The sequence below is a fragment of the Gadus morhua genome, chromosome 21 (assembly GCF_902167405.1).
Source record: "Gadus morhua chromosome 21, gadMor3.0, whole genome shotgun sequence".
NCBI classification, from domain to species: Eukaryota; Metazoa; Chordata; class Actinopteri; order Gadiformes; family Gadidae; genus Gadus; species Gadus morhua.
Window position 1 is genome coordinate 14,023,104 of NC_044068.1, and position 13,169 is coordinate 14,036,272.

Genomic DNA, 13,169 nt, shown 5'->3' on the forward strand with positions numbered 1-13,169 from the left:
GCTTAATTACCTACGCCATTTCAAATATCAGTGACCAACATGAATATGAAACCTTTCGTGATTAACTAGGCAAGATTGCATCTGTAATTCTTTATTTTGCAATGTCCCATTCAGAGAGAAGATGATGCCTTTTGATTGATACAAACATGAATATGAACCGAACAAAAAAGAACAGTAACTGCCAACGTTTAAACCAAATCAGTTTGAATTGCTGAAACTTTGATGAAATAATACAACCGCATGAACGCAACGACAAAAAATTGTTCCCTTGGTATGAGCCTTGAATCAACGTCAGCATATACATTGTATATATATATGCCTGTTTAAACAGTCCACACACACCGTCTCTCGGACATGACGTCAAAAGGAGCCATGATTGGTTTCCCAGGAACGTGGGGAAAGTGTTCATGAAAGCAAAGTGAGAGGGAGCGCACTTCAGCCTGGCGAATAAAACGCGCCACGGAACACCACACGTTTTTTTTGTTCTTTCCTTTTCTCAAAAGAGTAACTTTGTGTAAATAGTGAAAACAAAAAACATAAAAAAAAAAGACCATTGGTTACATAATGCGGTACATGTTACATTAAGGCACCCGAAGCCAAAAGGTTTGTGGACGTGTCTACCAATGGTTCTCCCTGTGGCTCAGAAAGAGAGCTGAAAAAAAACAACTCTTAACGTGCTGATGCGATAATGCAATAACGCATGGCAGAAATAACCTATAGTCATCGCATAGAATATATATAGGGATATAAACGATGATGTAGACATAGAAGTTTCACACCAACATTTTTTCAGTGCATGTATTTTGGTTATTTTGTCTGTCCAAATCAAACCACACCATACTGGTCGAAGACAACACGCATAAGTGGCTCTATTGAAGACACAAGACAAGACAAGAGACGTGTCGAGGAAACGTCTCAAGCCACTGAACCATTAGTAAACCAGGCGGACAAACCTTCTCAAGTGGTACCTCCCTGTAAATGCTCCTGACTTTGGGATCCTGGCTATAATTTTGTTTGAAATGTCTTAAAACCTGCCCCATTTAGACTGGCATAAATAAAAAGGAATGGAACGTAAAAAAAATAATTCAAATAATAATAAAGAATAATAATAAAAATGTGCGACTTGTCTTTAAGTTACTAAATTCAAATATACACAGCGACTCCCTCAGTATATACACATATTTACAGACCTCTCATTTCCTCTATAAACAAAATAAACAAGAGCATTGCTGTGGAACGTGGCTCTTCAACACACACACACACACACACACACACACACACACACACACACACACACACACACACACACACACACACACACACACACACACACACACACACACACACACACACACACACACACACACAGAGAAGAACAACCGAGACGCCAAGACACAAAGTAACACACCTCTCCTCTTCCTTTGTGCGAGATTTGGAGAACACACAAGAGGTGGAGGACCGGGGCAGCGAGACACAGCGACCCCCCCTCCCCCCCACCCAGCGGAGGGCGGGGACGGGGGGAGCTCTTGGGAAGGCACTTGCTACCAAGTCAAGCTGGAAATAATAAGAATACAAATACTGGAAATCAAACAAAAAAACAAAAAACAAAAAGAAGGAAACAAAAGTCCTCCGATAAACCCCGAGAGCTTTCAGCCATTTCAGAAGACAGAACAAAATGGAAGGCCACATAATAGGCACTGGGGTGGTGTCGTTGTCCTCCTCCTCCTCCTCCTCCCCCCACATCCAGGCCCGGGGTGTGTTTTGGTTTGGGGGGGGGGGAAGGGTAAGGCTAGGGTTGGGTACAGAGGGGGTGGGATGGTTCCACAGGAGCAGGATGGAAGGTGGTGTCACTCAAGGGGGGGAGATGGTGGAGGGCGGCTGCAGGTCCTGACTATGAGCCGGTCTAGTCCCATTGAACACTTTTCATGGGAAGAAGAAGAAGAAGCGGTCCGGTGATCTCCCCCCCCACCCCTTTTAGTGTTGGTTGGTTGTTTCACCAATGAGGAGCCTGCTTACCAAAACACAAACCATCATCATCTGTAAACAAACAAAACGAATACAGGAACTATTCTTTATCCATGTAGACTTATCATCCTTACAAAAATGGTACAATAATAATAATAATAAAAAAAAGATAGGGATGGGCATTTTCCAGCCTACTGGATAGTTTTGTTCTTCTCCTTCGAACATAATGATAGTCATAAAAATAATAATAATAATAATAATATCAATTAAAAAAAAATCCTGAAGCCAAAACTCGAAGCCGACTTCTTTCTAACGCTTAGGCTGAACAATTCTTCAGAGAGACAATAGTAAAAAAAAAAAAAAGAATGGCTTCGTTCAACTTAAAGCCTTTTTTTAACCCCTTTTCGTATCGCCCCCAAAAAAGTACAGCCACTCAACGTGCGCTGTCTCACGTCTTATGGTCCAAAAGTCCTGCTGCTTTGTCTCTCTACGCCCCCCTAGGTCCACCTTTATACACAATGGTCTCTGGAGCCTCTGGGCGCGGGTGCGCCCACGCTGGGGTGTCTCCAGCGGTTGTCTTTGGGGCAGTAGGCGGGCGTCCGGTGTGGCGCCTTGTGGAGCGCCGCCCCGGTGCTGCGCGAGGTGCAGATCACCCCCTCGCTGGGCTGCGCCGCCCCCTTTGAGTACTTGCAAACCTGCCACTTCCCCGCCTCCATCGCCACGTCCCCCTCAAACTCCAGCTTTCCCTCCATCTCCTCCTCCTCTTCCTCCTCCTCCTCCTCTTCCTCGTCGTCCTCTCCGTCACACGTCCGATAGGAGGAGCCAATGAGCTTCTTCCGCTCCTGCTCCGCCTCTCGGTTGCTGTCTTTGAGCAGCGGAAGCTGCTGTTGCGGCGGCTGCTGCTGCTCCTGCTGCTGCTTCTGCGGCCGGAGAGCCTCCCATTGGTTGTTCACGCTCTCCGAGGCCGTGCCGCCGCCGCCGCCGCCGCCTCCCAGGGCCCCGCCTCCGCCCCTCCTTCTCTCCCGCTCTTTTCTCCGCTTGCGGGTCCACCAGGCGCACACGCACACACAGAGCAGGCAGAGCACGCAGGAGAGGGCGCACAGCAGGGGCACCAGGTAGTCTGAGGGGACGACAAAACAAAACAAGTCAGGAGGAAGGCCGGAGGAAAAGGTCAAACATGGATTAAAGCCGCCACCAACAAAAGCCCATCATCTTTGACCATCGCCCCTGATGGACGCCATTGATTGCCCGTCTAGCGTTTAGTCATGATCCGTACGTTTTATAAAACAAACTTGGTCGAATGGCCTCTCACACGGCAACAGAAGCCGCCCGACTTATAAGGTATTTGTCGAGGCCCGCATAACAAAAGGCTCGGAGGAGGAGGAGGAACGCCTTTTTCCCCATCCTGTTTTTTTGTGTTCTGTTCCCACAGTCCCGCGCTGCGCTCACCCAGTGACGGAGGAAATGCCTGCGTCTCCACATTGACCTTGATGACCGCAGGCATGACGGTGCTGTTGTGGCGCTTGGACAGCGTGCCGACGATGATGCTGACCGCGTCCTGGATCCTGCTTTGGTCTGACTGGTCCTGAGGCTGGAAGGACTGCAGACACAGAACACACCGCTCGCTTAACAAGGGTTCTTTCGTTTGTGATGGTTATTTAAAAAAAAAAGGCGCGGTCCAGTCAGCATGCAAGTAGGGTTGAAAAATGTAAAACTAATAGAAAAACAAATCATGTTATTATATTCAGACAGATATTGTGATTGCGATAGCATCCACTTTGATAAGGAAGGATTGTTTTGCATCACACTCTGTCAACATTTAATAAACGTCATTAAATGATACTTGATACTGAATTGGATAAACAATACAGAGGATTACAACAACAACACATGAATGAAACGGTGAGCGTTAAGAGGACATTTTAAGTTTTGTCTTCAAATGATATGGATTCTAGACCGTTGTGTGAATGTCCTATTAGTTCACAACCACAAACATCCGAAGGAAGCGTTATAAGTGGAGCAGAATGAGCTGGGCCACTCACGATGGCCACCTCCACGGCGTCGCTGGTGGAGTGGGACAGGTCACAGAGCAGGACCAGGGCATGGTCCTGGGCCAGAGACCGGGTGTCTGGCAGGTAGCGCAGCTCTGAGCAGATGTTCTCCACCGTGGTGCCCTGGGTTAAACAACAGCACACACACACACGCGCACACACAGTTTGGCAACAAGGAGAGTGGGAGTGTCAGGAGAAGATCATTCAGTACGTATACATGCAGAGCCAAACACCTCGTTAGGGAGCGTGACCAGGTTAGGGCGTTTATCGTGTTTACATGGCCGCCATGGCAACTGGGAGGTACGGGAGGTAGATCGGTAGAAGGAATGGCACGCTTGTGTTGGAATATGACAGATACTGACGCCTTGCAGACCTGATACAACAGTGAGTATGTGTACATGCACTGCACCTTCAAGGTTTTTCAATACGTTAATCTCTCATTTGATCCAAAATAATACACGTCTCCTTGTCAGTACGAAAGTGCTCTGAATGCCACGTCATCATAGGTCTATGCCGTGTCAACACGAAGCAATCGTTATGTATTCGGTGACTACCTGAACATTCAGAGCATTCACAGAAATAATTAAACAAAAACAGAAAATGTCCCGAAACCCACGTTTCGGGACAACCATGTTTACATGACGAATAACACTGGATAAGAATCCCGGCTCCCTCAAACGTCATAACCCGGCTTTGGCGTTTGCATGGCACTTGAGTAACCAGGTTACAACCTGGGGTTTCCGATGCGCGAGTGAACACGACGACGCCACACACCCGCCCGCCGACGCCCGGTACTCACGGTGGGCACCTTGTCCCGGTTGAAGACCAGCGTGATGTGGGCGCAGCTGTTGTCCAGGTAGCCCGTGTTGGGCTGGCACTTGGTGGGCGGGGGCGTGAGCAGGGGGCCCGGGGCGGAACAGACCCCCCACTGGTGGCAGGGGGGCGAGAAGCAGGTGAGGTAGCCGTGCTCCAGGCACTCCCGGCCCGCGGGGCACGGCCGGCGCACGCCCCCGCCCGCCTCCTCGCCTCCTGGGGGGCTCTGGAGCAGACAGGGGAGGCGGCCGCACAGCACCTGGTCCCAGGAGAGGAGGGGGGGGGGGAGAGAGACATACAGTGGTCCAGTTAGGCATTAGTGCCTCCTTCATTTATGCTATCGATTGAGCCGATCGATTTAGGAGCGGATGAACGACCGGATAACAGGGGGCTTGGATTAGAGAGCGATTTTTTTGGTCCCTAGGTAAAAGGTATCCATGGTGATCAGCTGAGGTCTGGCCATGTTCTTTGTTGTGATCAGACATGGGGCGGGGTGTGTGTGTGTGTGTCTGGTGCTGGTGAGCTACCTTAGTGCAGAGCACTTTGCCATCGGCGCAGCGACAACTGTTGCACTCCTCGTCCCAGAGGCTGCCGTGAGGGAACTGGAGGCCGTGGTGGTGGCAGGTCTTCCCGATGCCCACGACTACAGAGGCCCACACAAAGTAGGAATTAACAACTGCAGTGACCGGGTTTCACCAGAGGTGGCACTGTCCCTGCGATATGGTTTGGTCACCCTTGAAATGTGATACTGAAGGAACACACACACACACACACACACACACACACACACACACAGGTACATTTTATATAAAAACACAGCGTTATACTTACACTCTTGGCATAGCGTCCCCGTTCTCCCCAAAGGGCAGATGCAGCGGAATCCGTTGATCTCGTCCACGCAGGTGGCGCCGTAAGCACAGGGCGACGACTGGCATTCGTTTATATCTGATGAGAGAGAGGCAGGGGGAGAAAGAGAGACCATTTATATCACCAACAATGAAACAGCCCAGTAAACTGGTTCACAGTGATACTCTTCAGTTTCTGAGAATACTGCAGTGAAAAAGCCACCAAGGGGATTCTAGCTTGGGTCAAACGTAAAGCAGAACATCTACTATGGTCATAACTACATGGTGTAGTTATGACTACATAGTGCAGTTATGACCAAGGCTATAAATACACTATGGCTTTGGTCGAGAATGCCCTAAAAACACGAATGGCTCAATGCTGAGTAAAGGGCCAACATTTATAAAATGTACGCTTGAAACCAAGAATATACTGCTAACCGAACCGAACTGCATAGGCCCCTGTCTGAAACTGGCAGCTATGCCTGCAATGTGAGTTTTTATATTTGAGAGCTGCTCAAGTGTGTGTGTGTTTGAAACCCCATTCAGGTCAGGCAGAGAGAGAGAGGGGACCTCTAGCACGGCCAACACAAAGACAGAACAGGGAAGAATTTCTAGGTCACCAAGTAATTTGTTGTGTGTGTGTGAGTCAAAGACGTGTGCCTGTGTGCGCGCGTGTGTGTGTGTGTGTGCGCGCGCGCGCGCGCGCGTGTTGACCTCTTGAGGTCAACGGGGTCACGGGTTAAAAAATATATATATATATGCAAGTGGGTCTCTCCTTCATCCATTTGACCCTTCGTCACCATGATGAAAAGTAAAAAAGAAAAAAGAAAAAAAAGAGGATAGGGCTTGTGAAGACCCCCAAATGAGATGCTTCTGTTGCAGGTCTGGTACTCACTGATGCGGCAGTCTGGACCAGCAAAACCGGGCGCGCACTCGCAGCGGAACCAGTTCACCCCATCTACACAGACACCGCCGTTGTAGCTGCGCAGGGCGAGAGAGAGAGAGACAGACATAAATAGGCCCACAGAGCCACACAGGACCAAAGCACCTACATTAGTAGTGTGTGTGTGTGTGTGTGTGTGTGTGTGTGTGTGTGTGTGTGTGTGTGTGTGTGTGTGTGTGTGTGTGTGTGTGTGTGTGTGTGTGTGTGTGTGTGTGTGTGTGTGTCCCATCAATACACGGCCCTGGCTTTCAGATGCTAATAGGCGTGTCCCGTCCCCTCCTCTCCTCAGCATCCCTCTGTTCCCCTCCTCCTTAGAAAGGACACCCCCTCCCCCAACGACACCCTCCCCCCCGGGTCATAGTCCTCCTCCCCCTCCCATCCCCCAGCCAGCAACTCACTCTCTCAATCACTTCCCGAAATGACACACACACACACACACACACACACACACACACACACACACACACACACACACACACACACACACACACACACACACACACACACACACACACACACACACACACACACACACACACACACACACACACACACACACACACACACACCCTCCCCCACTCCTGTGCAGCGACATCCAAGCCCGGTGACTCGATGGAGATCTCTGTCTGAGGCTTGATTTAAGGACACCTTCCACTGCCTTCACTGGCTCCTCCACCCCCTCTCCCCTCCCCCTCAACCCCTATTCTCATAAGCCCAATGGAGGGAATGTGAGGGATGGGGGGGCGGGGGGGGGCTTGGAGGAGGAGCCAGTGGAAGGTGTCTTTAAATCAAGCCTCAGACAGAGATCTCCACTGAGTCACCGGGTTGTTGTTTTTTTGGCGAGGAGTTTCTCATTCCAACTCTCAGGAGTACGGTACGTGTCCTTTGGGCTGAGCTAGTGATACTAGAGGGCTATATGGCACGGTGCTAGGGGACGACAGGGGGGGATCACCTCCGTAGAGCTGAAAGCAGGAACGTCTACTCACCACGGGTGAGGGTTGCAGTCGTTGGTGTCTGATGGGAGAGGCGGGCAGAAACGCAACGTAAGAACAATGATCAATTGTGGGAAAAAGTAGTTGCTCAACATCACAGACGCTTATCCAAATGTCAGATACGGGTCATAAAGGAGCAGGTAGGTCTAAGGGTTAGCTAAAAAGATGCTTGCATGCAGTCAGATGCCCTTACCAGGACAATATTCAGCCCCTCCCCCCCCACCCGTCAAAAAATAGACCACATCCTTCTGTCTTCCCCACCCCCCTCTGGGGTGGGGAAGACGGAAGGATGTGGTCTATTTTTTGATGTGGTCAATCGGTAGCTGAAGCCGAGCAGAGGAACCTACTTCGGCCACAGGCGGGGCCCTCCCAGCCCTCTTTGCAGATGCACGTGAAGGTGTCTCCTCCGCCGACGCAGGTGCCTCCGTTGGAGCAGGGGCTGGACGAGCAGGTGCTGTTCATGGCTGCGGGAGGGGGGGGGGGGGGGGGGGGGGGGGGGGGGGGGGAGGCAACGCAAAGGAAAGGTGAGCCAATCCCGGAGACACCACAAGTCAGATAGGATTGAATTAGGTACATAAAGAATACCCAAAAAAGGAGTGCTACTTTTCCCTATATACGTCATTTAAAAGACGCTTCTTTAATCATGGGGATCAAGGATGGCGGCAGAAAGACTGCAGATATGCAGGCACTTGGGCTCGAACCCCCGGAACCTTAGCGTGGAAGGCTTCCAATAAGGGGGCCTTACCCGTGTTGCAGGTGTTGCCCCCCCACCCGGGCGGGCAGGCACAGCGGAAGGCGTCCCCGTGGTCGTAGCAGGTGCCTCCGTTACTGCAGGTGGTGGAGTCACACTGATTCTCGCCTGCAGAGAGCACAACCCTTTAAGTTCAACGTTAAACAGAAGGTCCTCGAGGACAGCGGATCACATGGACCGTCTGGTGGATATATCCACACACACACACTTACGCGAGTGGCAGGTCTTGCCCTTCCAGCTGTCGGCACACTTGCAGTGGAAGTCATTGACCAGGTCGACGCAGTGCCCGCCGTTCTTACAGGGGTTGTGTCTGCATTCGTTCACGTCTGGAGGGAGGGAGCACAGCCAGGCAGAGACGGGAGGGTTACTATAGAGGAGAGCTCCAAACTCCATGCACCACATTCAGACCAGACCAGACAGGACGGGTAGGAAGGAGGAACTCACTGAGGTCACAAAGTCGGCCTTCCCAGCCGTCGGGACAGATGCACTGGAAGGAGTTCAAACCGTCGATGCACGTTCCTCCACTGCGACAGGGGCTACTGTCACAGTCGTTGACGTCTGGGTTGGGGACCGAGGAGAATAGGAGGGGTGTGAAGAAAGATTACATGAAATTCATCATGAACCTTGCTTTTTAAAAGGCTGACATTTTAATTTTAGAAAACAAGGAGAAAGACGGACACACAGTCACACACACACAGTCACTCACACACACACACACACACACACACACACACACACACACACACACACACACACACACACACACACACACACACACACACACACACACACACACACACACACACACACACACACACACACACACAGACCTCTGTGAGGACTGAAGGAGTGAGAAAGAACTAGAGAGCGGGACCTCGGTGAGTCTGACTCGACTCACTCTCGTGACAGTAGGTGCCCATGAAGCCCGGATCACAGAGGCAGGTGAAGTTGCCCGCCGGCTGGCTCCTGCATGTGCCCCGGGGCCCGCACACATTGGAGGAGATGTGCCGCACCTCCGACGAGTTGTTGGTCGCCACGGTGATGGTGCAGCTGTCAATCGCTGTAAAAAAAAGAAAAAAAAAAGTGTGACGACCGAGATGTTCCTCATTAGGACAGTAGTGTCCCGAAGGCCGATTCAAAACAAGGGAGCATTGGTTGTCAAGGTAGCTGCTTCTTATGCCGGTTGGGCTCACCTTGACAGGGCGGGCTCCGGCAGCGGTCCCGGGCCTGCCCACAGGTCTTCCCCTGGTAGCCTTCGGGACAGGCGCAGTAGAAATCCTGGGCCTGGCCGTGGCACCTGGCTTTGTTCTCACAGGGGTCGGGGTGGCAGGGGTCGGAGGGCATCCAACTGGGGATCTGCCGAGGGCAAGAAAATGCATGTTGGGGGTCAGCAGGTTCGCTCCGATTGTAGCCAAGGCGAGCGTCGCCATGCCGATAAGCCTGGGTGTTGATCGCTTGAAGGGCTCTCCTCCTTTTGGGTGGGTCCTAATGCTGGTTTCTTTTGAGCACAGTTAAGAGAATACGACAAATATAGCGTTTTCTTTTTATATTGTTTGCCCTAAAAATGCAACTAATTTGAAGACATGGTATACGCCCGCTTTCTGGATATAACTAAAACCCATCCGTCTAATCACTTTGATGAGCAGCTATTTAATATACCAAGGGACTTCTGCGTGTCAGCTTTAGATTTGAAATGCGTTCATAATATTCCAATGAATCCTATCGTACACTGAAGAAAATGGACTTGTAAAATGTACAAAGAAAAGGAAAATAAGTCAGTGCTTTGCCAACAAGGAAGGCAGGACACTTCGACATTGCAAGGCATTAGTGCAAAATTCTATTCCGATCAAAGTTGGGTGACAACACAGAGGGCAAACCCACAACCCTGAACACCGACTGAAGACACACGACTGGGCGCGACATCTGCAAATATGGAGCTTCGTGCTCAAAACCCAGTTTTTCCTTCTGTAAACGAAAACCGACTGCATATAAACGATGGATTGAACCCACTGCCATGTAAGGTGCTCGGTGTGGGGGCCGGGGGGGGCAAACCGTTATCTCCTTGTGCGCGGCCACGCGCTCGCATACAGTTTACTTTACTTCAAGTGGCTGAGCACCATCTATTTATCCTATGCTGGTTAGCCGCTGGTCTGAGCCGTGAATAGGTGTGGCCTTTAGTGTCTGCGGCGGGAAGTCCGAGGGCATGACCTGTGATAAATCACATCGCAACGTTTAGCGCAGGCGTCCTGTTCCTAGAGCTGCAGTACGCAGCGGCGCAAACAACGAATTAATGACCGTTAAAGAGGCATCGCATCGCTGGGGGCTGAAGGGTTTACATTTCCATTTAATTGTTTACACTCATTTTGATACGCGTCGTTATCCACGGCACGACCTGTGACCGCTTTTTGATTGCATTGCAGCGCAAACTTGAAATCGACCCAACGCTAATATTCCCGGCATCGTCCTAAACCAGTCCTATATGAAGGGTAGGTACGAGCACGCGAGACACCTAATCCCTGCCGGCATAGTCGGCGTGCTGCTGCTGCTGCTGCTTGAAAGCACAGCGACGCACAGCATGCCGACGGGAGGCGCAGAAGTGGAGCAGAGCAGGGGTAGAGTTCTGGGAGGTATGGGCGATGGCCTCCATTCAGGACGGGCTCATATTTATAGCAGGAGGGGCTGGGAGGGAGGGGGAGGGGTGGGGTGCTAAATCAAGGCTAGCTTCCCAGCCGACACCGATCACCATCCAGGGCTCAGAGAGGGAGATCTGTGGTGTTGATTACATCTTATTTATCATTACCCCAGATGGGCTACACGCATGCATACAACAAACAACAACGCATTTTATGAGCCAAGCCGGGTGTTTGCAGCCAATTGAGAGGATGTATAGGTTGGCAGTCGGGATCGCTCATTCATTAAAATGAGTTGATGAATAAACGAGGTCACTTAAGAAAGGATCGAGAATTGGGAGCTTCCACGTCCAATAAATCAATCAGACACAGTGTGTGTGCGTGTGTGTGTGTGTGCGCGTCTGCGTGCGTTCCTATTGCTGGCACTGACCTCGCACAGTTCTCCTGAGAACTCGGGGGGGCATTCGCACACAAAGCTCCCCCGGAGGTCGTGGCAGCGCCCCGCGTTGTGGCAGGGCCCGGAGTCGCAGGCGCTCGCCCGGACCTCGCAGTGGGAGCCCGTGAACCCCCGCAGACACTGGCACTGGTAGATCCCCTGGGCCTTCTGGAGCGAGAGGATGACACATTTATTGATATAGCACTTTTTGGGTGTGTGTGTGTGTGTGTGTGTGTGTGTGTGTGTGTGTGTGTGTGTGTGTGTGTGTGTGTGTGTGTGTGTGTGTGTGTGTGTGTGTGTGTGTGTGTGTGTGTGTGTGTGTGTGTGTGTGTGTGTGTGTGTGTGTGTGTGTGTTAAAATCGGTCTTACCTTGCACGTGGCTCCGTTCTGACACTGACCACGGCAGCTGCTGACCTCTGCAGAAGAAGAGCAGAAGCCAAACGCGCGCGTTACAAGTAGAAACATAACATTGGAAAGGGCCGGGGACGGCCCCGCCCCCCTCCCTCACTCGATGCTGAGCTCGGCGTTAGTCTGAGTGAAAGGCCGGAGGAAGGTAAGAGTGAATCATCTGGAGCGTCCACAAAGGCACAGAGGACAAGCCTCCGCAGAGAGGGGTTCCCGCATGCACGCCGGGGCTGGGTCGGAAGGGTGAAGGAGAGGGGGCCGTGCCTTTGAGCGGCAAGTCAAGACAGGAAGTGAGACTCCCACGCGTCGCAGGGAGGAAGCGCCGCGTATGAACGCAGGAATGTGTTCAAAGTGAGAAAAGGAAGAGCTTTGGAAGAAAGGTAACCAAACCAAATAAAATGACACAAAAGATAGATTAGTGATTCTTAGATCACTCGAATAAGAGTGTGGCACTAGTGTGAGCCCATTAGAAGCTTTGCCATGAGGTTTGGTGCAGTTTTAATGAAGTGTTTGGTTACTTGTTGAAGAGCTCAAAGAAAGACAGATTAGGTGTGTTCATTTGTGTTCGAGTTGAGTTTGGTTAAGCAGAGATCGAAGTGTCAAGGTTAAAGTGGGTTGAGTTGGTTGCGTAAAAGTAAAGTTGGGTTGAGTGGAGTGTGTGAAAGTTAAGGTGTGTGAGGAAGAAGCAGTGGAGAGGACAGAAACGTAGGGACGACACCGAAGGATATAATACATAATACTGACTGATGTCACAGTTCTGTCCGGACCATCCCCAGAGACAGGCGCAAAGATATCCACCGATCAAGTTTTTGCAAGAGTGAGCGTTGAGGCAGGGCTTCCCCAAGCACTCGTTAGCGTCTGTCAGACGGAGACCAAAGGATCCAGCGAGCCCCAGAGAGTTTGATGGAGGGTGAGGTGGAGAGAGAGAGACCGAGGGAGAGAGTTAGAGAGTGGAGCAATTAGGGGAGGGGAGCACGATCAATTCCACCTTTAGATCCTTCACCCATCAAAAGTATCCCACCAACGTTATTGTGCGAGTCAACAGCACAGCAGAGGCTACAACATGTTATACTTCAACAGGACATTACAACTGGCAGATCTTCCAAGATGGGCTGCCCGCCCAAAAGCAGCTTTGTTCTACGCACTCATACACCGTCTGCCTTCCTTCTGAAACTCAACCCTTTGGACCCATGCATGCACACACACACTCTCCAGAGAAGATATTTGATGGTAATTGCTGCCTGTAAGGTGAGAGCAGAGCTAGAAAGATGAGACCAAACTCTTGGGTTCCCATGTTCCCAACACACACACACACACACACACACACACACACACACA

The 13,169-nt window shown here is 51.0% G+C and overlaps 1 protein-coding gene across 3 annotated transcripts in view; it reads right to left on the reverse strand.

Moving 5' to 3' along the window:
• Window positions 1-1,861: 1,861 nt before the first annotated feature.
• The window catches only part of jag2b (jagged canonical Notch ligand 2b), a 35,285-nt gene continuing 23,977 nt past the window's right edge, over window positions 1,862-13,169 (reverse strand). For 2 of the 3 annotated variants that reach the window (XM_030345612.1, XM_030345611.1), the window contains 16 exons: window positions 11,796-11,842; window positions 11,421-11,594; window positions 9,554-9,716; window positions 9,259-9,420; window positions 8,805-8,918; window positions 8,573-8,686; window positions 8,355-8,468; window positions 7,957-8,073; window positions 7,604-7,631; window positions 6,570-6,655; window positions 5,661-5,774; window positions 5,357-5,472; window positions 4,816-5,088; window positions 4,008-4,139; window positions 3,415-3,565; window positions 1,862-3,085 (listed from right to left, as the gene is read on the reverse strand). In XM_030345612.1, coding sequence (XP_030201472.1) covers window positions 2,475-3,085; window positions 3,415-3,565; window positions 4,008-4,139; window positions 4,816-5,088; window positions 5,357-5,472; window positions 5,661-5,774; window positions 6,570-6,655; window positions 7,604-7,631; window positions 7,957-8,073; window positions 8,355-8,468; window positions 8,573-8,686; window positions 8,805-8,918; window positions 9,259-9,420; window positions 9,554-9,716; window positions 11,421-11,594; window positions 11,796-11,842 — 2,516 coding nt within the window. In that variant the 3' untranslated portion in view covers window positions 1,862-2,474. Of the gene's footprint in view, window positions 3,086-3,414; window positions 3,566-4,007; window positions 4,140-4,815; window positions 5,089-5,356; window positions 5,473-5,660; window positions 5,775-6,569; window positions 6,656-7,603; window positions 7,632-7,956; window positions 8,074-8,354; window positions 8,469-8,572; window positions 8,687-8,804; window positions 8,919-9,258; window positions 9,421-9,553; window positions 9,717-11,420; window positions 11,595-11,795; window positions 11,843-12,575; window positions 12,690-13,169 lie in introns of all 3 variants that reach the window. The other variant, XM_030345610.1, reaches the window with a different exon arrangement.